This window comes from Nanorana parkeri, unplaced genomic scaffold, assembly GCF_000935625.1.
Source record: "Nanorana parkeri isolate BGI_ZX_2015 unplaced genomic scaffold, ASM93562v1 scaffold126, whole genome shotgun sequence".
NCBI lineage: Eukaryota > Metazoa > Chordata > Amphibia > Anura > Dicroglossidae > Nanorana > Nanorana parkeri.
Genome location: NW_017306394.1, coordinates 339221 through 364440, shown reverse-complemented (window position 1 = coordinate 364440; position 25220 = coordinate 339221). Strand labels below are relative to the sequence as shown.

At 47.6% G+C, this 25220-nt stretch overlaps 1 protein-coding gene across 1 annotated transcript in view; it reads left to right on the top strand.

Annotated features, from left to right (window-relative positions):
* SLC25A10 (solute carrier family 25 member 10) overlaps positions 1 to 24649 on the top strand; it is a 42413-nt gene extending 17764 nt beyond the window's left edge. The window contains exons 3-15 of the mRNA XM_018553652.1: positions 2908 to 3033; positions 5358 to 5472; positions 11800 to 11848; positions 12092 to 12095; positions 13133 to 13137; positions 13325 to 13357; positions 13806 to 13849; positions 13937 to 14007; positions 14660 to 14752; positions 15373 to 15450; positions 15544 to 15600; positions 16981 to 17367; positions 24639 to 24649. Of these exons, the coding sequence (XP_018409154.1) occupies positions 2950 to 3033; positions 5358 to 5472; positions 11800 to 11848; positions 12092 to 12095; positions 13133 to 13137; positions 13325 to 13357; positions 13806 to 13849; positions 13937 to 14007; positions 14660 to 14752; positions 15373 to 15450; positions 15544 to 15600; positions 16981 to 17082 (735 nt within the window). The 5' untranslated portion in view covers positions 2908 to 2949 and the 3' untranslated portion in view covers positions 17083 to 17367; positions 24639 to 24649. The remainder of the gene's footprint in view (positions 1 to 2907; positions 3034 to 5357; positions 5473 to 11799; positions 11849 to 12091; positions 12096 to 13132; positions 13138 to 13324; positions 13358 to 13805; positions 13850 to 13936; positions 14008 to 14659; positions 14753 to 15372; positions 15451 to 15543; positions 15601 to 16980; positions 17368 to 24638) is intronic.
* The last annotated feature ends 571 nt before the right edge of the window (positions 24650 to 25220 follow it).

Below are 25220 nucleotides of genomic sequence, written 5' to 3'. Positions count from 1 at the left end.
ATGCCCCTTTCTGTGCTGTTGGCATGTATGGGCAGCTTTGTTTTCAGGTCTATAGGACGGCGGGAGGGGGTCCTTGCACGGCGGGAGGGGGTCCTTGCACCTAACGTAACCCACGTCTTTCGTAGATGGGCCCCTAAATCCCTGAGGGCCCTTGTGCAATTGTCTGCACATGGTACATCCGTCGCCAGTGGCCTAAAAAATGCGCAGACTGATAAAAGAGCCGCGTCCTTTTCTCGTGTAAAGGTGCAAACGATGACAGGGTTTCGCTGGTGATTTCTGCATCGTCATTGGCTGACATGGCATTGGACACCCGCGGTATCCAATCACAGCACTGGTGTGGGAAAATTGTGCACCGCACGGCCCGTCTATGTGCTCGTCATTTGCCATAATTAAATGCTGTCTGGGCTCCAAACGTGAGATTACGCGGTTTAATCGGGGGCGTGCTGCGTCCATCTAACAGGTCATTATCCTCTATGAATGCATCATTGTGTGCAGAGAGTATATAGGAAGCCAGAGATAAACGCCATCATAAACCATTGAAGGGTCCAGTCTAGGACTCTGGGGTGGGGGGCCGTTGGATGGGGTGGCACACTAAAGTAGAATTCTGGCCACACACAACCAGATTTAAACCGGCTGTCAATCAAAATGACGGCTGAACAGAGCAACATGTCCATAGTTGATTGTATAGCCAGACTGTAACGTCTATGGTGACCTAAGGAGATTGTACAATCAGATTGCAGCGTGTGTGCATGATGAGCTGTAAGGAGATTGTACAGATTTCAAAGTCTATATCCATCATCCATCTTTAGCTGTAGCTTGCTGCACTTTTGCCTTCCTGATCTAACCCATATGAATGAGCGCCTGCCGAAATGAGTGACTTTGAAACATGTTCTTCCCTCCCGGTCACCTGTCACGGGTTATTCTGTGCACGGCATAGAGTCGGTGGAATCCGCAGCCCGTGTTATTGGTGCACATGTCGGCCGTGTAATTGGAGACGTGGGGAGGGGGGAGAAGACGACGGTCGTCTTGGGACGGGTAGGGCATGTCAAGGGCCCGGTATTGTGGCAGCAGCAGAAAAGAGCAATAAAATAAAAGAATGCAACTTTACGTGCTGCAGAGGTTCACCTTATAAAAAGCCTGATTGAGGCGGACACCGGTCATGTGACCTCAGGGTGATCCACATAAACGACAAGCACTCAGCCGAGTGTCCTCCATTCCCCCCCCCCCCCATTAATTTTAACCCTTTCACTACCAGAGCCGTTTTTGAGGTTTATTAGCACATTTAAGACCCCCCCCCAAATAATACATTTCCTGATAGCAGAAACTCTGGAGAATAAAATGGCGGCAGATACAATTTTTTATTGTCGCATCATATTAGCGCAACTGTTTATCAAACTGAAATGTTCAGGGAAAAAAAGTACAAATAAGTTAATTTTAGTGCACCATTAACGCAATATGATACCCCATTTTTTTGGTAGGATATAAAATATGAGGTTGTGATGAGTTAATAGACACCAAACATGTCAAGCTTTAAAATTGCGTGCACAGACATTAGGAGTCTATTAGACCTCCAATGTCACCCTTGCAGCCCATTGAAGCTCACAAGACCCCTATGTGATAGTATATTGGAGTTGACAGGTTCTCTTTAAGTAGACATTAAGGGTCTGTTAGACCTCTGTCACCCTTGCAGCCAATTGGAGCTTACAAGCCCCCTATGTGCATATGTGATTTTATATTGGAGGTGACAGGTTCTCTTTAAGGAGACATTGGGAGTCTGTTAGACCTCTGATGGCACCCTTGCAGCCCCTTGAAATTCAGAAGCCCCCTATGTGAAATTAACTTCAGCGATGGCAAGTTCTTTTTAAGGAGACATTAGGGGTCCATTAGACCTCTGTCACTGTTACAGCCCATTGAAGCTCACAAGCCCCTATGTGATAGCACTTTACTGATGACAGGTTCTCTTTAAATGGACATTAGGAGTCTATTAAACCTCTAGTGTCACCCTTGCAGCCCAATGAAGCTCACAAGCCCCCTATGTGATAGTATATTGGAGGTGACAGGTTCTCTTTAAGGAGATATTAGGGGTCTATTAGACCTCTAATGTCGCCATTGACGCTCACAAGCCCCTATGTGATAGTATATTGGAGGTGACGGGTTCTCTTTCAGGAGACATTAGAAGTCTGTTAGACCTCTAATGTCACCCTTGCAGCCCATTGAAGCTGATCAGCCACTGATCATGTTTGATAAGCTTCTTCCCCGGCTTCTCTGTGACCGCTCAAAGTGGAAGTGATGAAATCATCGTCACCTCCGGGTTCATCCAGCGGAGATGAGATCAAGCGACCCACGATGCTAGTCCCAGGCCTGTTGGAGCGGCAGCTGAGCCCAGGAAACGTGGCAGGGGGGGTGTCAGACGGATGGAGCATGTTTTGGGGCGCACCTTTCAGAGCCCATGGAACTGATTGGGCGACTTTACACCTATATAAATTAAATATATTAAACAGATACAAATGAATACATTGTACAGTATACAGGACGGAGCTGAGCATGTGATATATGTACATAATGAGCATGTATAAAAGTCTGTGAATGGAGTTCTGCTGTATGCTTGATGAGCAGGGACACGGTATATGCACCCGAGATGCGAGTATGTTACTGCTGTGTCACAGTGATGAAGTCAGTGCTGCGTGGCCGGGCAGCGGGAAGATAAGGTCACCGTGTTTTGTCCGAGAGGCAGGAAAGCTTCCTAGGGCGATGGTTGGGGGTGATAGCAGTGTGTGGAGTGAGGAGGGGCAGCTCTGCCATTAAAACGCTGGAAAATATGCGGGCGACCTTTGACCCCGTTCTTCAGGTGCGGAGGGTTTGTAAACTTTCTTGCCGCTGTGTCACATGGCTCCCTTTTGTCCCACTCTCCAGGTACATCTACAGACTCAGCAAGAGGTGAAGAAGAGAATGACGGGAATGGCAATCACTGTCATAAGGAACGACGGCTTTTTTGCGCTATACAACGGCCTGAGCGCGTCCCTCTTCAGACAGGTGAGCTTGGCGTGTTTAAAGGAGAACTCCGCTATGTTTAAAATTGATCATTTTAATGAAAGCCCAAATTGAACGTTCAGTTTACAATACATTCCAGATGCACTAACATATGTACGCAAAGTTTTTGTCTTTTAGAAAGCAGCCACAAAAGAGAAGAGAAGCCTGTCTCCTGCCAGCATGCTGCGGAATGAGCTCCTTGCTCTCTGTGTGGAAGCAGCGCCCTCTCTGACATGCCCCCTTTTTGGTCAGAGCTATCCTATCAGCAGGGAGCACCATTTCTTTTGCAGAGATCTAGCTCTGACCCAGCAGGGGACCTCTGCACAGAGACCGCTGCTTCCACACAGAGAACTAGGGTCCTCAATGCAAAATGCATTCAAAGTCTTGGCTTGTTTTCTTTAGGAAGCAGCCACAGCCTGGGTAGAAAAGCCTGCCAGCATGCTGCAGAGTGAGCTCCCTGCTTTCTGCGTGGAAGCATTGGTTTCTCTCTGCAGAGGTCCAACATGTCCGCCTTGCTGGGTCTGAGCTAGAGCTATGCTAAAAGCTTGCTCATCCTCCCTGGTTATTGGAGAGCTCCAACTCAGGCAGCAGGGGGTGTGTCAGAGCTCTTCAGAGAGGCTTCTGCTTCCACACAGGGGCTCACTCTGCACCATGCTGGCAGCCGACAGGCTTTTCTACCCAGATTGTGACTGCTTTTTAAAGAGAACAGACTGTAAGACTTTGCATTGATGCTCTTAGAATACACACTATATTGCCAAAAGTATTGGGACGCCGGTCTTTACACGCACATGAACTTTAATGGCATCCCAGTCTTAGTGAGTAGGGTTCAATATTGAGTTGGCTCCGCCCTTTGCTGCTATAACAGCATCAACTCTTCTAGGAAGGTGTCCACAAGGTTTAGGAGTGTGTCTATGGGAATGTTGGACCATTTGTGGGGTCAGGTACTGATGTCGGAGGAGAAGGCCGGGCTCGCAGTCTCCGCTCTAATTCATCCCAAAGTTGTCTGAAGTCTGACCTCCCTCGGGAGACCCAGCCCTAAATACACACAATAACACGCGTGCAGCTTCCTTCAGGTGATCTCCGGTTTCCATTGTCAGCCGGTATCCTTATAACCTTGACCGAAGGTGCTCTTTCTATTTATACTATAACAGACAAAGACATTTTAGACAATTGTTGGAAGACAACCAAGGTTGGAAGACAGTGGTGCCCATCCAACCTTGTGGTTGGTGAAGGCCCTTTTCTGCTCCACCACGACTGTGCCCCGTGAGCCAAATATATGGTTTGATGCATCTGGTGTGGAGGAACTGGAGTGGTCTTCAGAGCCCTGACCTTGACCCTACTGAAATTGAACCCCCAATTGTGAGCCAGGTCTTCTCATCCAACATCAGTACCTAACCTCGCCAATGTCCTTCTGGCTGAATGAGCACAAATTCCATTAGACACCCTCTGAAATCTCATGGAAAGTCTGGAGGATGTTCTAGCTGCACAGGAAGGGCCAACTCCACATTGACGTCCATGGTTTTGGAATGGGATGTCCTACCAGCTCATAGAAGTGTGATGGTCAGGTGTCCACTAACTCTTGTCCACATAGTATATGCGCCTGTTGCCCATAGCAACAACTGCCATTATTACCATGCAGCATTAAGACTGAATGGCATTTTACAAGGCTGTGATATGAATAAGGCAGGGATGGACACGTCCCGGGAGCCAGGTCGCCAATGCACCCTTAAATTGTACAGCTGGCGCCTAACTTTCAAGACTTTCTCTAATAGCTGTCAATGGAGTTGGCTCCTGGATTGGACAGACCGGTTCCTGAATTCCATATTCATTTGTCCACCCCTCGAAGAAGGGTCCCTTACGGCACCAACATGGCAGCCCCAGGGCTGCTATGGTAACGCTACACTTATCAGCCTGTCTGATCTGGAGGACCAAGTTGTGTTGCTTGGAAGCCTCACCCCCTTCCCCTGGGGGACCCTCCTATGTTTAGGGAGGGCAAATGTACATCTGGGCTAAATTGATGGTTGTCTACCAAGGGTGGTGGGGGGGGGGCAAGAGGTCTATTGTTACATGAGCCCCATTCTCATGTAACTTCACTTTGAGCGGCCGCTGCAAAGCCAGGCACAAATCACAGCTAGGCTTCAGATTCTTGCTGAGGGCTGATTGCTGTAGGTCGCCCATTTATGAGAAATAAAGATCTATAAGTCTGATTGAAAGAAAAAAAAAGAAGGAAAGTGGCAGTTTTATAACGGATATAGTATGATCATAATCTCGGGATGATTTGATGAGAATCTGTTTTTTTTAATCACTTGGCCCTTTTATTCCCGCAGATCACATACTCCATGACCCGCTTTGCCATCTACGAGACTGTGCGAGACCGCATGTCCCAGGACAACAAGGCCCCCCTCCCATTCTACCAGAAGGTGCTGCTGGGAGCATTCGGCGGTAAGAACGATGGAAGGAGCTCGTGTGACGTTCAGTTCTGAAATTTAATTTGCCAGAGTAGATCTTCTGTTAAAATAGAGAAGCCGAGGATACCATTTTATGGGTCACCATACACATTACAATACGACCATGCAATCTCGGTACAACTTTAGACCTACCTAATCTATTCAGTCAATTTGTATCCAATCAGACAGGTCCTCCTACGTGGTAGACCTAAAGGAGATTGTACAATTTGATTGGTGTGTGTGTGTGGTGAGCTAAATGGTGCCTGTATATAAACAGTCGTCAGTCACATACAGACAGAAGAGATTTTTTGGTTTGTTGGGACACATTTTTATTTTGCAGGGCTTAAATGTGAGGGGAAGGAGCAGTACAAGGAGCCAATCATTTAAGTGTGCTGAACGAAGCATGCTGATAGGAGAGAGCAGAGTGACAGAGAGATGAGCTTATTGCTGTGCTGCTTCACCTTTCACTGTCCAGTTACAGGCTGGCCTCTGTAGAAGTGGGTTTAGTGATGCTGCCCATCAGGCTGAGGACATCTAGTGGCAGAAAAAAGTACTGCTGGAGAGGTCGCTCGCTCGCTCTCTCTCGCGCTCTTTCTCTCTCGCGCTCTTTCTCTCTCGCGCTCTTTCTCTCTCGCGCTCTTTCTCTCTCGCGCTCTTTCTCTCTCGCGCTCTTTCTCTCTCGCGCTCTTTCTCTCTCGCGCTCTTTCTCTCTCGCGCTCTTTCTCTCTCGCGCTCTTTCTCTCTCGCGCTCTTTCTCTCTCGCGCTCTTTCTCTCTCGCGCTCTTTCTCTCTCGCGCTCTTTCTCTCTCGCGCTCTTTCTCTCTCGCGCTCTTTCTCTCTCGCGCTCTTTCTCTCTCGCGCTCTTTCTCTCTCGCGCTCTTTCTCTCTCGCGCTCTTTCTCTCTCGCGCTCTTTCTCTCTCGCGCTCTTTCTCTCTCGCGCTCTTTCTCTCTCGCGCTCTTTCTCTCTCGCGCTCTTTCTCTCTCGCGCTCTTTCTCTCTCGCGCTCTTTCTCTCTCGCGCTCTTTCTCTCTCGCGCTCTTTCTCTCTCGCGCTCTTTCTCTCTCGCGCTCTTTCTCTCTCGCGCTCTTTCTCTCTCGCGCTCTTTCTCTCTCGCGCTCTTTCTCTCTCGCGCTCTTTCTCTCTCGCGCTCTTTCTCTCTCGCGCTCTTTCTCTCTCGCGCTCTTTCTCTCTCGCGCTCTTTCTCTCTCGCGCTCTTTCTCTCTCGCGCTCTTTCTCTCTCGCGCTCTTTCTCTCTCGCGCTCTTTCTCTCTCGCGCTCTTTCTCTCTCGCGCTCTTTCTCTCTCGCGCTCTTTCTCTCTCGCGCTCTTTCTCTCTCGCGCTCTTTCTCTCTCGCGCTCTTTCTCTCTCGCGCTCTTTCTCTCTCGCGCTCTTTCTCTCTCGCGCTCTCTCCCCCCCCATACACATTTGGTAATTCTAAAGCTGGCCATGCACTATCCAATCTGATTGCACAATCTTCTTTAGATCTACCAAAACTATGTAGTATGAAGACCTGTCTAATCTATCCAATCAAAGAGGCCCTGGCTTGCACTACACAGTTGTTGGTATGTTGGTAGATCTAATGTAGATTGTAAGGTGTGTGGTGAGCTTGTGTGTGACTAGGTGTATCTTTCCTTTTGGGTGTAGTGGAAGGGCTAGAACCCCCGTCATGTTAGTTGTTGTCTGCGTCCTCTCACCATTTGTCCCGGAGACCGCTGTCGGGTCTTTTTAAATGCACCTAATGCAAGTACCTGAATCTGTCTTTCTATTGGAATTCTATCATCTCCAGTGTTCTGTATTGGAGGAGGAGGGGCAGCCCTGACAGCCAATCAGGCTCTGCCACCGTGCAACATTAGGAAGGAGAACAGAGGAAGGACCTCTTGAGTGTGTGCTGCTCCTTTACCATCCAGTCAGAAAGCTAGGGGTGTGTCCGTGACCTGGTTGTACTGTCTTATCAGGTGATCACAAAACTGGCTGAACAGGAGAGTAGCCTAGGCGGACCAATCACTGAAAAACCTGAATCCCATCGGCAATTGATGTCATTAACCCTTTGTTTCCCTGAGCCGGTAATACTGGGGAATGTGACACTGGTGTGAATACATGTTCATGTCAAGCGGCAAGCAAGTCACTTGTTATCTCCCAGCTGCTCTTTGAAATCTACAGCCAGCTTGAGGACGGAGATGATCTCCTGATGTATAGAACAAAGGATTAGAAACTTCGAATCCTCTACCACAGTTACCCTCCACCAGAGAGACTGAGATATACCAAGACGGATGACCCTCCTAGGATTACACTGGTGGCAATGACTGTTAGGAGCCAATAAAGCATTGCAAATGCGATCAGGTGCAATGCTCTGGCTCCTGCAGACTGTTCCTCCCAGACATGCCTGGACCTCGGTATGGACATGCAGTAACACGGTCGGGAGGAAGTGTCAATGGTTCCACACTTGGATTCCATTGAAACTACAAGCCTGCTGCGGTGGCTGATGGGATTTCCCATCAGTTTCTCCATTCACACGTCCTATCAAGCCACTGGAACAATCACGCAGCTAGTGAAGTCTGTAAAAGTTCAAGCTCCCGTTTGCGCACTTGTACCAGACATCTCTAAATGTGAGCGAGCAGCTTGTTTAACCGCTGCGCACCCAAGGCGTACATGCCCAAAAAACGCAGTGGGTTTCCATAGCACGCCCTGCCCCCCCTCCCTTTGCCTGTGCTCCCCATGCGGCATTTACTGGGGACAGCTGGGACTTGTAGTGATACAGCAGTGGTTGTAGCTTCTGCTGTCACTGAGCTCGGTGAACTCTGTGTAGAAGTTTGATTCGGAAATACAATGTAGTAGTGGGGGGGGGAGGGGGGGGTGAGCTGTTAATGAACAGACTATTATAACCCGAGTTCACCACACCCAGACTGGAGGTAAAGGGGCTTGAAGAAAGTTGAAGCTTGTTAAATTATAACTGAATCTGATGCTCTTTGGACTGCAAATGAAAGAAGTCTTGTGCTATTATGCTGAATGTCAGGTTGGATCCTCTGGGGAAAATGGAGAGGGGGGGGGTCTATGAGGGGTGCTGTCAGGTGTTTATTGCTGTCTTACTGCGAGTACGGAGCTAAACCTGTTTGCCAGCTATCCAGTGAGCTCTTCCTGATTAGATGACAACACTGCTGCTGCTGCATTTAAATCCCAAGCAGTGGTGACAGCCTGTCCAGTTCCCTGTTGGAATACAGAACACCTCCCCTTTCCTCGTCTTCATACCAAAGGTGTTCTGCAGTCCAGCAGGAGAGTGAGAAGTGGGCAGGTCTCACAACTAGACCAAACTTTGTGCGAACCTGAGCTACTCCAAATAAAGTGTCATGGGCACTTCTACTGAATCAGCTGCGGGCCGAGTATTTCCCACCCCGCAGCTGCATGTGAACAAAGGGGTGGGATTCTTGCACTAAAAGGGAGAATGTTTGCTCCTTTTCTTCTATTGGGCACTTTGATGCATGATGACCATTATTTCATTTATTGTCATCTCATTGTTGTCCTGGAACTATTGTCTGTCTTTTCTTTGTCTTCCTCTTCTTTGAGATCTATCTATAATTTTTTTTTTTATAATTTGTTTTTTTTTGGTTTTGCATATGTATATATTCCATGCAACTGAATGTCAGGATCACCTTCACTTGATCTGCAGGTTATGTAGCAAATCAGGGATGGCGGCGAGATTTCTTAATAGTTGTTAGTCACTTATTAGTATTGTGTGTAGACTAAAGATTCGGTGCTGATTGTGCCTGGAAGTCAAAGTCACAGCCCAGGAACCTTGTCCGGTCTTGCGTGTGTGTGTGTGTGTGTGTGTGTGTGAGTGAACGCCTATTGAAGTGACAGAATGAATTTGGTTTTACATTATTGTAGTCGGATTACTTAAAGGGGCGTATTTATAAAGCAGCCAATGTGACTTTCACAATACATTCACTGGTAGTGAATCAATCACTGTCATTTAAAACGCATGCACCAGGAAGATTCACTGAATGTTTGGCAAATGTCAGATTCACTGCTTTTATAAATATACCCCAAGGTGTATAAGGTGAACCCATATTCAGTTCTTAATAATTGCAATAAACGCACATCTTCCCGTGTTTTATCCTTTCAAAAATGATGCATTTACAGAAAATTACCTGTTAATCTTCCAGGAATCCAGTGTGCTCCTAGCTTCCTGTTTAGACTGACTACACATTACCTCTGCTACATTGAAACTCTAAGCAACGTTATCGGGCCTGCCTGCTGGACAACAGAACTCATACATTCATTTATTTCCCAACAAAACAGTGCTGCGGCCTACACAATGGTATAGGGCAAAGGCTCTTAGGAGATGCAGTTCTGGGGGCATGCCTATGTTAGTAGGTAAGGACCTTCTAAGCAGCATCAGAGGGAGTGTTAAACACTGTTTCTTGCTACAGGAACAAGATTAAAGGACAAAACTAAATCTTGATTCATGCTCTAGAGCCTTGGTTCTCAACTGGTGGGTCGTGACCCAAAAGTGGGTCGCGGCCCCATGTCCAGTGGGTCTCCACATGCCTTCCACTTTTCTAGGTGAGGGGATCCTCCCCCTAGAGAAGCACTGTCAGTTCTCGCACCTAGCAGCCATTCAAAAATATGATGCCCAGTGTCGACTTGAGGTGGGGCTATGGCCGCGAGGGAGCTCCATCCATACGTGCATTGCTTACAGCTCCTCACATTCTGGCCCCCGGCACCTCTACGGGCACCCACGGGAGCTTTACAAGCAATACACATATGGATGGAGCTCCATCACAGCACTGCAGCCCACACTAGACCCCAAGTTGAGAATCCACTCCAGTTTCCGTAATGGCAACCCAAATGCACCTCCCACGCACAGATTAATCGCCTGCACCGGAAAGAGCAGTATCGCAACATGGAATATTGCAGAGCAACTTGGGTCGCGACTTAATGACCGAGGACAAATGTGGGTCTTGAGGTAACACAGGTTGAGAACCATTGCTCTAGAGCAGCTGCATCTAAACTTCAGCCCTTCTGCTGTGATGAAATTACAACTCCTATCATGCAGTTTCCTCTCCAAGTCATGCCTGTGGCTGTCAGGGTCGTGCAATGCCTTGTGTAGTTCATGGGACTTGTAGTTCCACAACAGCTGGCATGCCAAAGTTTGGCTACCGCTGTTCCCCTAGAGGAAATAGTGGGGCAGGTTTGGGGTGAAAGGTGAGTAATGTAGGGATATGCACTTTAGGTCCCTGCCCCCACCATCATGTAGCGGGAATACGCGTTGCGGTGCCGTGTGCTCATGGGTGTTTGTTTACCATGTTTGATTTCAGTGGGTGCTGCATGCGCGCCAAATGTAGAAAAAAATAGCTCATATAGCAAAATCTGCCACATGCGTTCTGTGGGGGTTAATTCCCCCCCCACCCCCCCAGGGAATTTCCTCTGCTCTGCCTAGTGGCAGTAATGCTGTGCGAATGGCATTCGCCCAGTTGAAATCTGCTCCTAAAAGATGAATTACAATTGGCTGATATGGTTGGCACACAAAAAAACTGGAGTTTTAAGCACCCCTTACTCTATCCAAAAATTGAAGCAAAATGATTATACAGGCATTTAAATGCGTACTTGCAGAAGATCAGTTTTTTAAAAATAAACTACGTTTTTACATTCCCCCCCCCTTTACGGTTTCAACCTACAAAATGCACTGGGGTCTTTTTGTGATTATATTGGGGGGGAATTTATCAAAACTGGAGCAGACAAAATCTGGCGCAGCTGTGCATGGCAACCAATCAGCTTCTCTCTTTCATTTTCAAATCTGAATTGAACAAACTGAAGAGAGTCGCTGATTGGTTGCCATGGGCAACTGCTCCAGATTTTGTCTGCTCCAATATTGATAAATTCCCCCCATTGTATATAAGGCCAGGACACTGACCTAAGATCATAGTCTCCAGAAAATGTGCCATATTCAGCCGCGCTTTTGCTTCCCTACAAATGGCGAGCAACGCTTGTTCTCCGCATTGCGATTATTGGGCTGTTTGTGTATTGTTAGAGTGTAATAGCGAGCATCTCGGGCAGTGATTGGCGTTCATCATCGCTCATATACAGCTGCTTGTTGTCGGATAGGGGTGTAGTTGTGCCCCCTCATCCCACCCCATAGACACCCCCACCGCTGCTGTCGTCGTCATTACTAGTATTGACCTCGGGCCCAGTTTCCTGTCTGTGGAACTTGTCAGGCCTGTTTGTTGGAGGTCACGGTTGGTGGATTGGAAGCTGTGTCATCTCGTAGTGATTGGAGTGGATGGAGTCTCCTCAACTTGACATCCCAATCATTTTCTGTTTCAGGTTTTACAGGGGGCTTCGTAGGGACCCCGGGCGACATGTTGAATGTCAGGTAAGTGTTTTTATATCCTGTTTCCGTTCAGTGGCAGTTGTTGTTGTTGCCGCCACTGCTATTATTAATATTATTTTTATTGATGTTATTATTGTTGTTATTTTTTACTGATATTATTTGTATTATTATCATCACTGTAATTATTGTTGTTGATTATGATCATAATGTTTTTAATCAATGTTGTTATGTTATTATTTTTTTATATTTATTATGGATATTCTTATGTTTATTATTTTTGAATAGAATGAGGCATTTTTAAAATTTCTTTCAGCTTTTATATTTTTATCTCTGACCCCCATTCAGGCGATGATTATTTATTTATTATTTTTCCCCCCTCTCTTCCTGTCCCTGTGACACCAGGAAAAAAAGACAGAAAGCAGAGATGCCGATTAAAAACATAGTTCATTTTTAACCTCCACTAAAAATGGGTTTTTGTTTTTGCCTGTTGGAGAGAGTTGCCATGACTTCTTACCCTGACAGGAAGTCAGAATCTCCTCATTCGTAGCCTAAAAAAACCCGTGCAAACTATAATTCTTCAGTGCTCTATCCAAAGCAAAATAAAACATTTTGTTTGCAGTTGGGTTTTAGTACTGTAGTAATAAAAGTCGTGTTTCAGAAGCATCACGTCCTGTGGGCCTCCACACAGGGTGCTGGATACCATGGCAGCACTAGGGGGTTGCCATAGCAGCACTAGGGGATTAGCTTGTGAATAGTGAGCATAATCAGTCATTCACTTTCTCGGAATCTTGCTGTGACATCAAATCCTGAAGCTGGTTTAATTATTTTATTTTTAATTGGGCTTGCTATTTTTATTTTCTATTTTTGGCTGACACTCTGCTTTAGGGTCCATTGACAGTGTCTGGTGTGCGTTGGCTGACACAGTGCCGCTGTGCCAGTAGAACTAAATTCAATGTTACTTTTTACATTTTAATAAAGTTTTTTTTTTTAAAAAGCACATGTGCCAAGTTTGGCACGATCCCGGTACATCGATCGCACTGTGTGCTTTTTTTTTTTTTTTAGAACTTTATTGAAATGTGACGTGACATTTTATTCAGTTCTGCGGGGTGCAAGTTGGGTTTTCCGCGTCACATCCTGCTGTGCTTAAAATAAGTCAGGCATGTAACATGCCTTCTCACGGAAACATGGTGGTGTGAATGGTGCCCCTCCTAAGAGGAGGCAGATTGCCTTGTCATGCTTTGGGGCTACACTGGAAACAGCCAGCGCAGCCCCAATGCATGTCGTGTGAATGGGCCCTTAACCCTTTCGCTGCCAAGGACGTAGCTACAAAAGTGCTTCCAGCTGGCCAGCTCAGTACGTCGTACGGACCTGGCATTTACAGTTCTACTATAAGCTGATGGTCGCTTTAGCGACCATCAGCTTATAGTAGAACTGTTCAGCAGACTGTCCCCTTTTAAATTAATAGCTGTCATCAGCGGCTCACAAGCCGCTGATGACCGCTAATTTTAAAAATACTAGTGATGTGAAACTTCCGGCCCACCTGAGGCGCAAGTAAGTGACGCGTGTTAGTTTCACCTTCAGCCAGGTATGTCATCTTTCATGGTTGGATGGGGAAATGTTAGTATGTCGGTGGGCAGTGCGTGGCCAGTGCAGACACCCTCTGGCCCATCAATATCAATGGGGGAAAAAATCAGTTGGCAGACATGGGCTTTTGTTTTGCTCCCTTTTGGTCTGCTATATAGATTTATTAGATAGATAGAGATATATAGATAAACAATATATTGTTTGGAGGCAGTTAAGATTTCTCGATTTGTACAATGAACTTTGGATTTACCAAACCTATGTAATATGAGGACGTACCTAATCTATCCAATCAATCTGTATCGAGTCAGGCAGGTTCTTGCACTACATAGTTGTTGTACAGTCCGATTGTAACGTGTGTGGTGAAGCAGTTGCTGAATTGTGTATTTGATTGTCCTCTCCTCTGCCTTTCCTCCAGCTATGCTCACGTGTTGGACGGCATGTTCAGAGTCATTAAAGAAGGTAATTTTGGGGTGACTGTGTGACGTTGGTATGGCTGCCGTGCTGTGTGTGTGAAAGGAATTTAATGCTCTCATTGTTCTCATTTAGAGGGATTCCGGAAGCTTTTCTCGGGGGGCACCATGGCATCCAGCAGAGGGGCTCTCGTAACTGTGGGCCAGGTAAGTCCACGAGAAATGGTTTACAGCCTACTATAAGGGGGATGGCTCCCAGCATTTAAAGGAAGAGTCAGTCAGTGACGACATACACACTTTTTTCTAATGACAGGTTTTCTTTAAGGCTGAACTCCGGGATAAATGGATATTCTTCTTTCCATCTCTGTGTCCTTTTGTGTATTTCTTCCAGATCTGTGCAGTAATCCAGTGTAAGACTTGGAGCTTCCTGTAATAAAGACCTCTCACTGCTACTCTGTTTCCTTGTGCAGGGGGACTGATCTTGTCTCTGCCCCCTCCTGTAGTTTTCTGCAGGCAGTCTGTAGTGGGTGGAGCCTGTTGGGTCCCTTCCACAGCTCTGCTTTCTGCACAGGTTATGTACAGCACAGTGATAATGTCATCGCTACTTTTAGGTAATAGCTTGATTTCCAAAGGCAATATGGTGCCCACAATGGATTTATATCCTCTGTGGCTGTTGAGGAATATATTTTTTTATTATTGTTTCTAATCCCAGAGTTTTGTCCCGCTTTATTAACACACAGTCCATTAATGTCAAGTGGCTATTGTTAGTTCCTTCCCACCACAGAGGTGAAATTAATCTGAAAGGTGTGATGTGTTCTCTTGTGACATGTATGTAAATGCTGTGTTTTATCTCTTGCAGTTAGCGTGCTATGACCAGGCTAAGCAGCTTGTTCTGAACACCGGCGTCATGTCTGATAACATTTTCACCCACTTTCTTGCCAGTTCAATTGCAGTAAGTTGTCTTTTTTTTTTTTTTTTTAAATATCAGCTTTTATGTATGAAGCAGAACAGCGGTGTTTTGTGATAGAGCAAGTCTACCTCAGCAAATGGAAGTTGTCTCTGTTGCTGTGCCAGAATGTATTCCTGAACGTTCAGCTGCAGGTACTTCTTGCTGATGATTATTCATTCTCTCCCTTCTCATCTCCATCTCCATCCTCCTCATCTCCTTCTCTTTCTCCTGCCTTCTCATCTCCTTCTCCATCCTCCTCATCATCTCCATCCCTTTCCCCCTCCTTTTTCATCATCTTTGTCCCTTTCCCCCTCCTTTTTCATCATCTCTGTCCCTTTCCCCCTCCTTTTTAATCATCTCCGTCCCTTTCCCCCTCCTTTTTCATCATCTTCATCTCTCTCTCTCAGAATTTAATTTCTAAGCATCCAGCTGTCCAATAACTTATTGATCGTGAAGCGGTCTTTCAAGGGACTGTAAGAACTGAAGGAAAAAGAGTTACAATGTTGCTTTATATGATAATAATTTTTTATTGTTGAACAATGTCGTTTGCCGGCCAGGTGGGGGTACATTTTATATAATGTGCGGCGAAACCTTCCACAGCTTAACCCATCTGTGCTCTGCAGGGTGGATGCGCTACATTCCTTTGTCAGCCGCTGGATGTCATGAAGACTCGACTGATGAATTCCAAGGGGGAGTACAGGGTAGGTGTTGTATTGAGGACCATTCTCTGATGCTCTGCATATGACGGGTAACCTGTTCCTAACCTGTGCCACCTTTTGTCTCCTGTCTGCCAGGGAGTCGCCCACTGTGCTATGGAGACCGCACAACTGGGACCACTGGCCTTCTACAAGGTAACTATGAGAGGGGGAATGTTTTAAAAGGCTCCTGGACTGGCTTGTAGGGCCCATTACACGTATGCGCTTTACCATAAAGCAGTGTGTGTTTGCTTTGCTGTGTGTGCTTTGATTGTCAACCTGCACAGATGGAGTATTCAAACCCACCTGCATCTTAACAATACGCATGCATGCTCTGAGGCAAGTAAGGTTTTTGTTTGGCTTGTCGATGCACAACAATGAGCCAAAGAAAGTGCATCAACAAGTGCACAAGAAGCAGTTTCCTAAGTATGATTGAGCTTTTAGGCTGGGTTCACACCTAGGCGTATTGAATATGCGCGTTTGTCGCACGTTTTTACCTCGCTTCGCGGTAAAAAAAACGCGTGACAAACACGCGTTTCCCAGGGCTACATGGCTGTATCCCAATGGAAAAGCCTGACCAAAACGCCCCAAAGAAGTACATGTACTTCTTTGGGCGTAGGGCGGTTTCCCACGCGTTCATACTCGCGGAAAAACGCCCAGATGGGAACCATGCACACTGAAAATAATGGCATTTCCCTGTTTGAGCGTTTTTCCGCGAGTACGAACGCGCGGAAAAACGCCCAGGTGGGAACCGGGCCTTAGTCTAAGGTCTCGTTCACACCTAGGCGTATTGCATATGCGCGTCTGTCACCGCGGTTCGCGGTAACAAAGTTGCGCGACAAACGCGCGTTTCCGAAGGCTACTTGGCTGTATCTCAATGGAAACGCGCCACAAAACGGCCCAAAGTAGTACCTGTACCTTTTCAGGCGTGGGCCGTTTTGTAGCGCGTAAGGGACGGGCGGAAATACGCCAAGGTGGGAACCAGACCATTGAATACAATGGGATTTATATTTTTGAGCGTTTTGTAGAGCGTTCGTCGAGCGTAGAACGCGCTACCAAACGTTCAGGTGTGAACGAGGGCTAAGTTCACACCAGTTGCAGTTGTGATGCAGTCTGTTCAGTTTGACTGCTGCTGCCAAAATACATCACAATGCTTTCCTATGGGATTTCTGGTGCTCTATTCACACCAGTGCAGTCCGTTCCGATGCAGTCAGAAAAAATACTGCTTGTCCTATTTTAGCTGCATCGGATTGCAATGGAACGCATAAAAATGCATAAAATGCATGTAAACGCTCTGGAACACAACTGAAATCCCATTTTAAGAAACAAAATAAAAAAACGCATCAATCCCAGGAAATTTGCAGCAAAACGCATTGCATTGTAACTGCGCAGTTCTGGTGTGAACTAGCCTTTAGTCTTCTTTTTTTTTTCTTTTTCTGGAAGGATGGAAAATGCCATTTGGCAGAGACTGTTTTCCTTCGGCATATCTATTGTGTACGATTTGCTCTATCTGACCTCCTTATTCTTCCCTCTCAGGGTCTTGTTCCGGCCGGCATCAGGCTCGTCCCGCACACCGTCTTGACCTTCGTGTTTCTGGAGCAGCTGCGCAAGTACTTCGGGATCCGGGTCCCCGCTTAATACTGGCCGCAGGGGAAGGTGGTCGACGCCACCTTCTCCATCTTGAAATCACTACTGAGAAGAAAAGAACTTGAGGGCCGCCGGTGCCTCCATCAGCGCCGCTTTATGGCAGTGTGCAATTGACTTTGCCGAGGCGGATCCCGCAAGAGCAGATGGATTCACAATAGGACATTACAGGACGACATTTTTTTTTCTTCCAGCCACTCGGTTCTGAGTAGTCACGTGACCTCACAGGCAACGGTGCTGTCAAATCATGTTCTCTGATGTGTATCTGTTATGACGAGTGTGTCTTCAGTACTTCAAGTCCCCACACGGATCATGCTTGGATGTGTGGGCAGCTGGAGAGCCTCTTAACAAATCAGTGCTTCTAGGTGACCTCTTAAAGCGTCACTCTATCCTAAAAAAAAAGATTTTGTTTTAGGTGGACACAAGTAGGTGGAATGCTGCTGTCTTCCGATGTGTCACATGGTGGGAAATCCCCAACTAGATCTCTTCTAATAAAAGGCATAAAAACTGAGACCCCTCGGCTATAACAAACACAGCAGGTGGGTGTAGCTGGGAACTCGCATGCAGGGATCTCGCCAAAGGGGCGTCTGACCGATACAAGTATCCTGCGGGTGATTTAACTTGCTGCCTTCTCCTCCAATACTGACCCATTAATTGCCCTTTCGTGTCAAACAAAGTGATAGAAAATCTGTACCATGGACCTGGAAACCTCTGTTAACTGTAGTGTGTCTCCTCCAGACCTGCTGATCGGGCTCTGAGCATGTCTAGGGTGATTATTTTAATTGTAGTAACTGTCATTTTTTAAAACTTTTTGTTTTGTAATTAATTGGAATCATGAATTTTAATATAAATAGCACTTGTGATTGGGATTCGTTGGCATTATGGCAAACAAATCGTCTCAGCTGTAACAAAGCAAGCGTGTTGTATAGAAATCATGTACTTAGACTTGAACCCGGGGTGCATCTCCTTCACTGTAAACTAATAAATGAACTTTTGTCATGTGACCACTAGAGGGGGGGTGTGTGCAAGCTGTGAATTCAAAACTGGACTGTGTATATACACTATATTGCCAAAATCATTGGATTCAGGTGTTCCAATCATCTCCATGGCCACAGGTGTATAAAATCATGCACCTCGGCATGCAGAAGCTTCTACAAATGCTTCTTTGTTAAAGAATGGGTCGCGTTCAGGCGTGGTACCGTGATAGGTTGTCACCTGTGCAATAAGTCCATCTTTGAAATTTCCTTGCTGCTAAATATTCCGTGGTCATCTGTTAGCGGTATTCGAACAAAGTGGAAGCAACTGGGAACAACAGCAACTCAGCCAGGAAGTGGTAGGCCACGCAAAATGACAGAGCGAGGTCAGCGCATGGTGATGGGGGAGTTTGGGGGGGAGGAACTTGACTGGCCTGCACAGAGTCCTGACCTCAACCCCATAGAACACCTTTGGGATGAATTAGAGTGGAGACTGCGAGCCCGGCCTTCTCCCCCAACATCAGTACCTGACCTCACAAATGGTCCAACATTCCCATAGACACACTCCTAAACCTTGTGGCTGCTTTCCCGGTAGAGTTGAAGCTGTTATAGCTGCAAAGGGCGGAGCCAACCCAATACTGAACCCTACGTACTAAGACTGGGATGCCATTAAAGTTCATGTGTGTGTAAAGACCGGTGTCCCAATATCTCTATACCGAGTGCTCCTGTCCATTCATAAATCGAGGAGATAGTAACTTTTACTATGCCCATAGTCATAAATGAACAGGAAGTGATGTAGAGCACTTCCTGTTTATTCATAACTGGGGACACAGTAAGTTTTTACTATGTCCTCAGTACTGATCGCTAAGTGTTTGTACTCCGCTCTCTGTCCTGACTGCTCCGCCTGTCATAGGAGGCCGAGTTCTCCTGCACTGCCCTGCTCAGCCTCCTGACAGCTTCTCTACTCCCTGCTGGGTGCCAGTAGCTGGATTGGCTCTATGTTCCCTCCAATCTGCCGACACAGGCAGAGGAGAGCAGGTGCGATCGTAGGGAATACAGACCAGCGCCCAGCGGGGAGGAGAGAAACTAGGGATGCACCGCATTTTCGGCCACATTTTCATCCATTTTGGTTTAGCCCATACAATTTACGGACGAAAGTTCAGCGCATCATATACGCGGGTGTGTGTACACCTATCACTATCCCTTACAGGTTTCCTCCCGACCCTCATCCTATGACTACACACATGCACATTTTTGTGTATTTTATACTTCCCTGGAGTTCAGCTTCAAGGTGGCTCTGTGTGCTTATTGGGCCGTGAAGGAAAATGGGCATCAGGCGGTGTCTTCATGTGGGGTCACATACCATGCACAGCTCTCCAAGAGTCCTATAATCTGGAGGACTCCCACCCCAACCCTCCCAATCCCCCTCAGAATATCATTTTCATTGGCCCATAAGGATATTCTGAAGCTAAGCTGAACGTCTAAGTGTTCCTCCTGTCAGACTGATTGAAACGTCAGCTTTCAGAGGAACATGAGATTGCATATGAAGAGGGTAGAGTAATCTTTGTGCTGCCCAATTCAATTGAAAAGAGGAAAGGTTTGACATGAGCCAACACTTTATTATGAGGATGATCCACCTCCAGGTTATGTTCTAGTTGCAGGTGGCGTCGTGTGAGCTGAGTCACCCACTGGCATACAGTCCTTCCTGGGGAGAACAATGGGGACCGCTCCCTGTCAGAACCACTAGACCTGTACCTGGCTTTCTTGCGTTTTGGGTGTTTCCACACACTGGAGGGTGTTCCCAGTTCTCCCACTGCTTTCCTCATAATAAGATAAATGGTAAATCCAGCAGCGATGGTGGGAGCCCCTCATAATGGGCACAGTAGGTTATAGACCCGGGAACTCAGCACAGGGATGTTGGGAGCCCCTCATAATGGGCACAGTAGGTTATAGGCCCGGGAACTCAGCACAGGGATGGTGCGGCCCCTCATATTGCGCACAGCATATGTTTAGACAGGGAACTCGGCACAGGAATGGTGGGAGCCCCTCATAATGGGCTCAGCAGGTGTGCAGACCCAGGAACTCAGCACAGGGATGGTGGGAGCCTCTCATAATGGGCACAGCAGGTGTGCAGACCCGGGAACTCAGCACAGGGAAGGTGGGAACTCCTCATAATCGGTACTGCAGGTGTACAAAACCGGCAACTCAGCACAGGGATGGTGGGAGCCCCTCAAAATGGGCACAGCAGGTGCACAGACCCAGGAACTTGGCAAGGGGACGATGGGAACCCCTCACGATGGGTACAGCAGGTGTACAGCCCCAGGAACGCAGCACAGGGATGGTGGGAACCCCTCATAATGGGCACAGCAGGTGTACAGACCCAGGAACTCAGCGCAGGAATCTCACCTGTAGAGTTCCCAAGACACAGACAAAACTATATGTAGCTCTGTCATTTTTGGTTGGATCCTAGGGGCTCATTCACACCAGATTGTTGTCGCAACACAGTGAAAAATATGAGTGTTACCGCCACGCGTGATTGCCCACTATCCATGTGTTAGTGTCTTCATGTTGATTGGCACACCAATGAACTTTCAGAATCGACTATAAGGCACGCTGTGCACTGCACTGAAAATAATGCAACAAGACCTAAATCTTCTTGGATCGAGATGGTTCCAGTCCATTCATTTAGAACAGACTGGCATGTAAATCCAGAGAAACAGGTCCGTGAGCCCCAATGCTGCCAGTGGGGGGCGCTGTGTGTTCACTTGTAACTCATATTTTCCGCTTTACTGCACAGTTCCACAAAGTAACAAAGAATGCAATTATTGGTTTGCCTTCAGATTATATACAATGCATCGGTCAGTGTTCTGAGTGAGGTACAAACATGAACGATGGGAGGGGCTATGCCAATCGCGGAATATCCCAGGAGGAAAACAATAGGAATAAAACATCAATTACTGATACAGCAGAGAAGGCTGAGCTACAGGATTCCACTACTGCATGGCAACCTTGGCACTCCAACTGTGCAAACTACAACTTCCGTCATGCCTTTGCCTCTGGGACTTATGCCTTTGGCTGTCAGAGTCTTGCAGTGGGTCATGGGACTTGTAGTTCCACAACAGCCGGAGTGCCAAGGTTGGCTACAACAGCAATAAAGCATTGCAAACGCGATCAGTGTATTGTGGGTGCAACGCTCTGGCTCCTGCAGACTCTTCTTCCCGTCCATGTCTGTAAATCAGTGCGGACATTCAAAAACATGGACGGGAGGAAGTGTGGTGACATGCAGGGGCGTCCTGAGGCCAGGTGTCACCCGGTCCGCTGTGACGTCACCTCGCGCATGGGCGATGATGTCATGCGCAGCCATCTGATTGACGCCTGCCGGCGACCATCTTGGCAATGGACGTAAGCAGAGAGAGGAGGGGACGTTCACCCGGTGGGATGAGGTATGCCGCCGGGTCCCCTCCTCTCTCCTGACACGGTCGGGCTCTCGGTCCATGACGGAGTGCGTGACTTTTTAGAGGGGGTGACACCAAAATGACTGTCAGTCATTCTGGCCAGAACGCACTGCCTCGCATTGCGGCCGGCTCACTTTTTTGTTGGCCAGTAGGGGGCGTGGCGGGCCATTGAAGTGAATGGCACTGTAGCCACGCCCTCCGGCCGCAATGCGATCGGCCGCACGGGATTGCAAGGTACATTATGCCTGCGGTCTGGTCAGATTAAAATACTGCAAGCACTATTTTGATCGCACCGGACCGGACCTCGGGCATAATGTACCTTGCAATCCCATGCGGCCAGAGGGCGTGGCTACAGTGCCATTCACTTCAATGGCCCATCACGCCCCCTTCTGCCCCACAAAAAAGTGAGCCGGCCGCAATGCAAGGCAGCGTGTTCTGGCTACAATTGCGCCGGAACGCACTGCATCTTGTGTGAACGTGGCCTAAAATAGAACTCCAGCCTAAACCTTGTATTACACGTTTGATTCCAGAGGGAAAAAGGTCAGAGCCTGTGTCGGATTTCCATTACTGGAGATTTCCCCTTACTTCCTGTCCCGGTGACCCCTCTCAATAAAACAGGAAATGAGAAGAATATCCACCGTTGAGGCCTCTTGCAACTCCTGTACAATAGGACTGGAGTGTGAATAAGAATCAGCACAAGGAGTCAATTAGTTCATGTTCTGACAATGAGCATGTTGATAGGAGGAGAGAGCAGACTGACAGAGAGATGAGCTCATCACTATACTGCTTGTCCTTTCACTGTCCAATCACAGGCTGGGGGTGGGTCCAGGAGGGCCTAGGAAAGGAGGAAGTGGGTTGAATGATGGTGGCCATCAGACTTCCCTCATCTGCGTAAGTGTTCCCTCATCTGCGTATGTGTTCCCTCATCTGGGTATGTGTTCCCTCATCTGGGTGTGGGTTCCCTCATCTGGGTATGTGTTCCCTCATCTGGGTATGTGTTCCCTCATCTGCGTATGTGTTCCCTCATCTGCGTATGTGTTCCCTCATCTGCGTATGTGTTCCCTCATCTGCGTATGTGTTCCCTCATCTGCGTATGTGTTCCCTCATTTGCGTATGTGTTCCCTCGTCTGCGTATATTGCCCACCCCTGGTGTAGCATCAGCATATCTTGCAGTGTCTATAGAGAACATTGGATCCGGCCACATGAGTCTGAAATGTCCACAACTCCACCATACACAGCAAGGTCGGAATCTGATCCACCTACCAAAACACCTGATAGGAACTGATCCGGGGGGGCCCCATTAATACGGAATTCAGGAGCCACTTTGTCTAATCCAGGAGCCAAGAAGAGAGCTGAGGTTGCCTACGCCTGACACAGAAGAACAATTGGAAGACAAAGACAGGGACAGTGCGTTGTCACCCGATGGTGGCTGAACGAGGACCTTCTCAGCAGGACCACCGTTAACATGCGTTCAAATAAATGGGCTGCTGAACGCACCACAACGGACCAAACATTGCACATGCAGCATTTCTGTGCAGCTCACTGCAACGTAAGTCAGTGCAATGCCCTGCGCAAGGTGCGTCGGAATGCCATTCACGTTTTACATCTACTTCAAATTTCTATTTACTATTTTTTGGGATGGCGGCGGCCTGGAACCATCGTCTGAGCGCGGTCTTGAGTACGCTGGCACAGACAGATGGGAAAAGGACAGTGCCAGCCTAAATATTTACCTCTGCTTACATTAACAAACAATGACCCTTCGGTCGGATCTGACAGCAACGGATATCTTGGGAACGGACATTTTATCATCGGAGATATCTGTCCCGCGCGCCCGAGGACCATGTGACCGTTACTCCAAACAACACTGTGTGCCAGCGCTGCGTCCACCATCCAGGATGAAACCAGTACAGGGAAATCGCTTATATATAATGGGGGGGAAATTTATCAAAACTGGAGGAGACAGATCAATATATGCTCCTCTACACATCCCCCCCCGTCCCCCCATGAAAACAAATTTCTTATCAATGTTGTAATCTGTCTCGGAAATCAAAATCCAAAAATCATCCAATTGGCAGGAAGGGTCCTCGGCGTTCATACTTGGCTTTGTAGTTTTCTGGCTAATGGCCAAATTTCTGATTATTTGTATCTACAAACGTCTGATTTATCTGCCGTTGTCCTGAGCGCGGTCTAGTGGTTGGCAAAGCTTTTGAGGATTGTGGAATGGATGTGACTCAGAGCTCCACCCGGTTGTTCAGAGATATGTGATAGGGGGGGGGGGGGGGGGCTTAAAGGGTCAGTCCACCCCACGGGGAGGTTTTAACTAAAGGTGGAGTTTGGTGGGAAGAGTCCCTGGATTCTTAGAGGATGAGGATACTTCAATGGTGAGATATCCCTGTTGCCTATCAGGGGTAGGCAAACTCAGCATGCCTGCTGTTGTGGAACTGCATGTCCCATGAGGCAGTGCAAGACCGGCGGCTACAGGCATGACTCCAAGAGGCATGGAAAAGCAAAGGAAGGCAACCTTGGCAGTCTACAAATCCTGCCTCTGGGAGTCATGCCTGTGGCTGTCAGTCTTGCAATGCCTCATGGGACTTGTAGTTCCACAACAGCCGGAGTGCCGTGGTTGCCTCTACCGGCTTCTACCTCTGGGAGTCATGCCTGTGGCTGTCAGTCTTGCAATGCCTCATGGGACTTGTAGTTCCACAACAACTGGGTAGCCGAGATTGCCTACCCCTGGCTTAACCTTTATGAAGATAACCTTTATGAGCTGCCTGGCTGTTATACAGATCCACTGACTTCAGTGTTTTCTGACAGCAAGTATACAATTCAAAATAGTCAGCCTGTAAAGCAAGTGTGGGCAACCTCGGTACTCCAGCTGTTGTGGAACTACAAGTCCCAAGAGGCATTGCAAGAGTGGCAGCCACAGGCATGACTCCCAGAGGCAGAAGCATGAAGGGATTTGTAGTTACACCACAGCTGGAGTGCCGAGGTTGCCTAACCCCTGTTGTATATCATAGAATCTGGTGGACAACCACAGGTGCCCTGAAAACAAGATGCTGCCTTCACTATGCCAATGTGGGAGAGAAGTTTCCCAGCTTTGGAAAATAATTCCATGGCGGAGAGCTGTTGCAGGCAGCCCATGTTCTTCCCCTGTGGGAATGTCTGTGTGGCGGTGCAGTGCGGTGTTATACGGAATGCTCTGATGTAGCTGAATTCCAGCACACAGGAAGCACAAATCAAAGTCATCGCTTCCTCCTCTCGCTGCTGGCTTCCAGCAAGGCTGAGATTACAAAGTAGTGGAAGCGACGCAAGAGAGTATAATGACGGCATATGACTAGGGTTGCCACCTGTCCAGGATTCACCCGGACAGTCAGAGTTTTGAATGCTGTGTCCGGGTTTCATGGCAGCTGAGACCTGGACACATGATATCAGACAGACAGGGGCAACCAAAATTAAGATAGGGGCTATCGGCCCCCCAGTAAAAATAGTCTCAACTTTCATATTTACACATGAATGGGTGACGTTATTTACATACGAATAAGCCACGACTCATTCTCCCCAAAAAATTTCCGTGCGTCGCTAGAGTGTTCGGGTTTCGCTGGAAGAAAAGGTGGCAACCCTACATATGACATGAGAGTGGCATTAAGGGGCTGATTTATACCGTGTTCGCCCAGCGTGTAGCTAAGCGAATGACGTGCAGCAA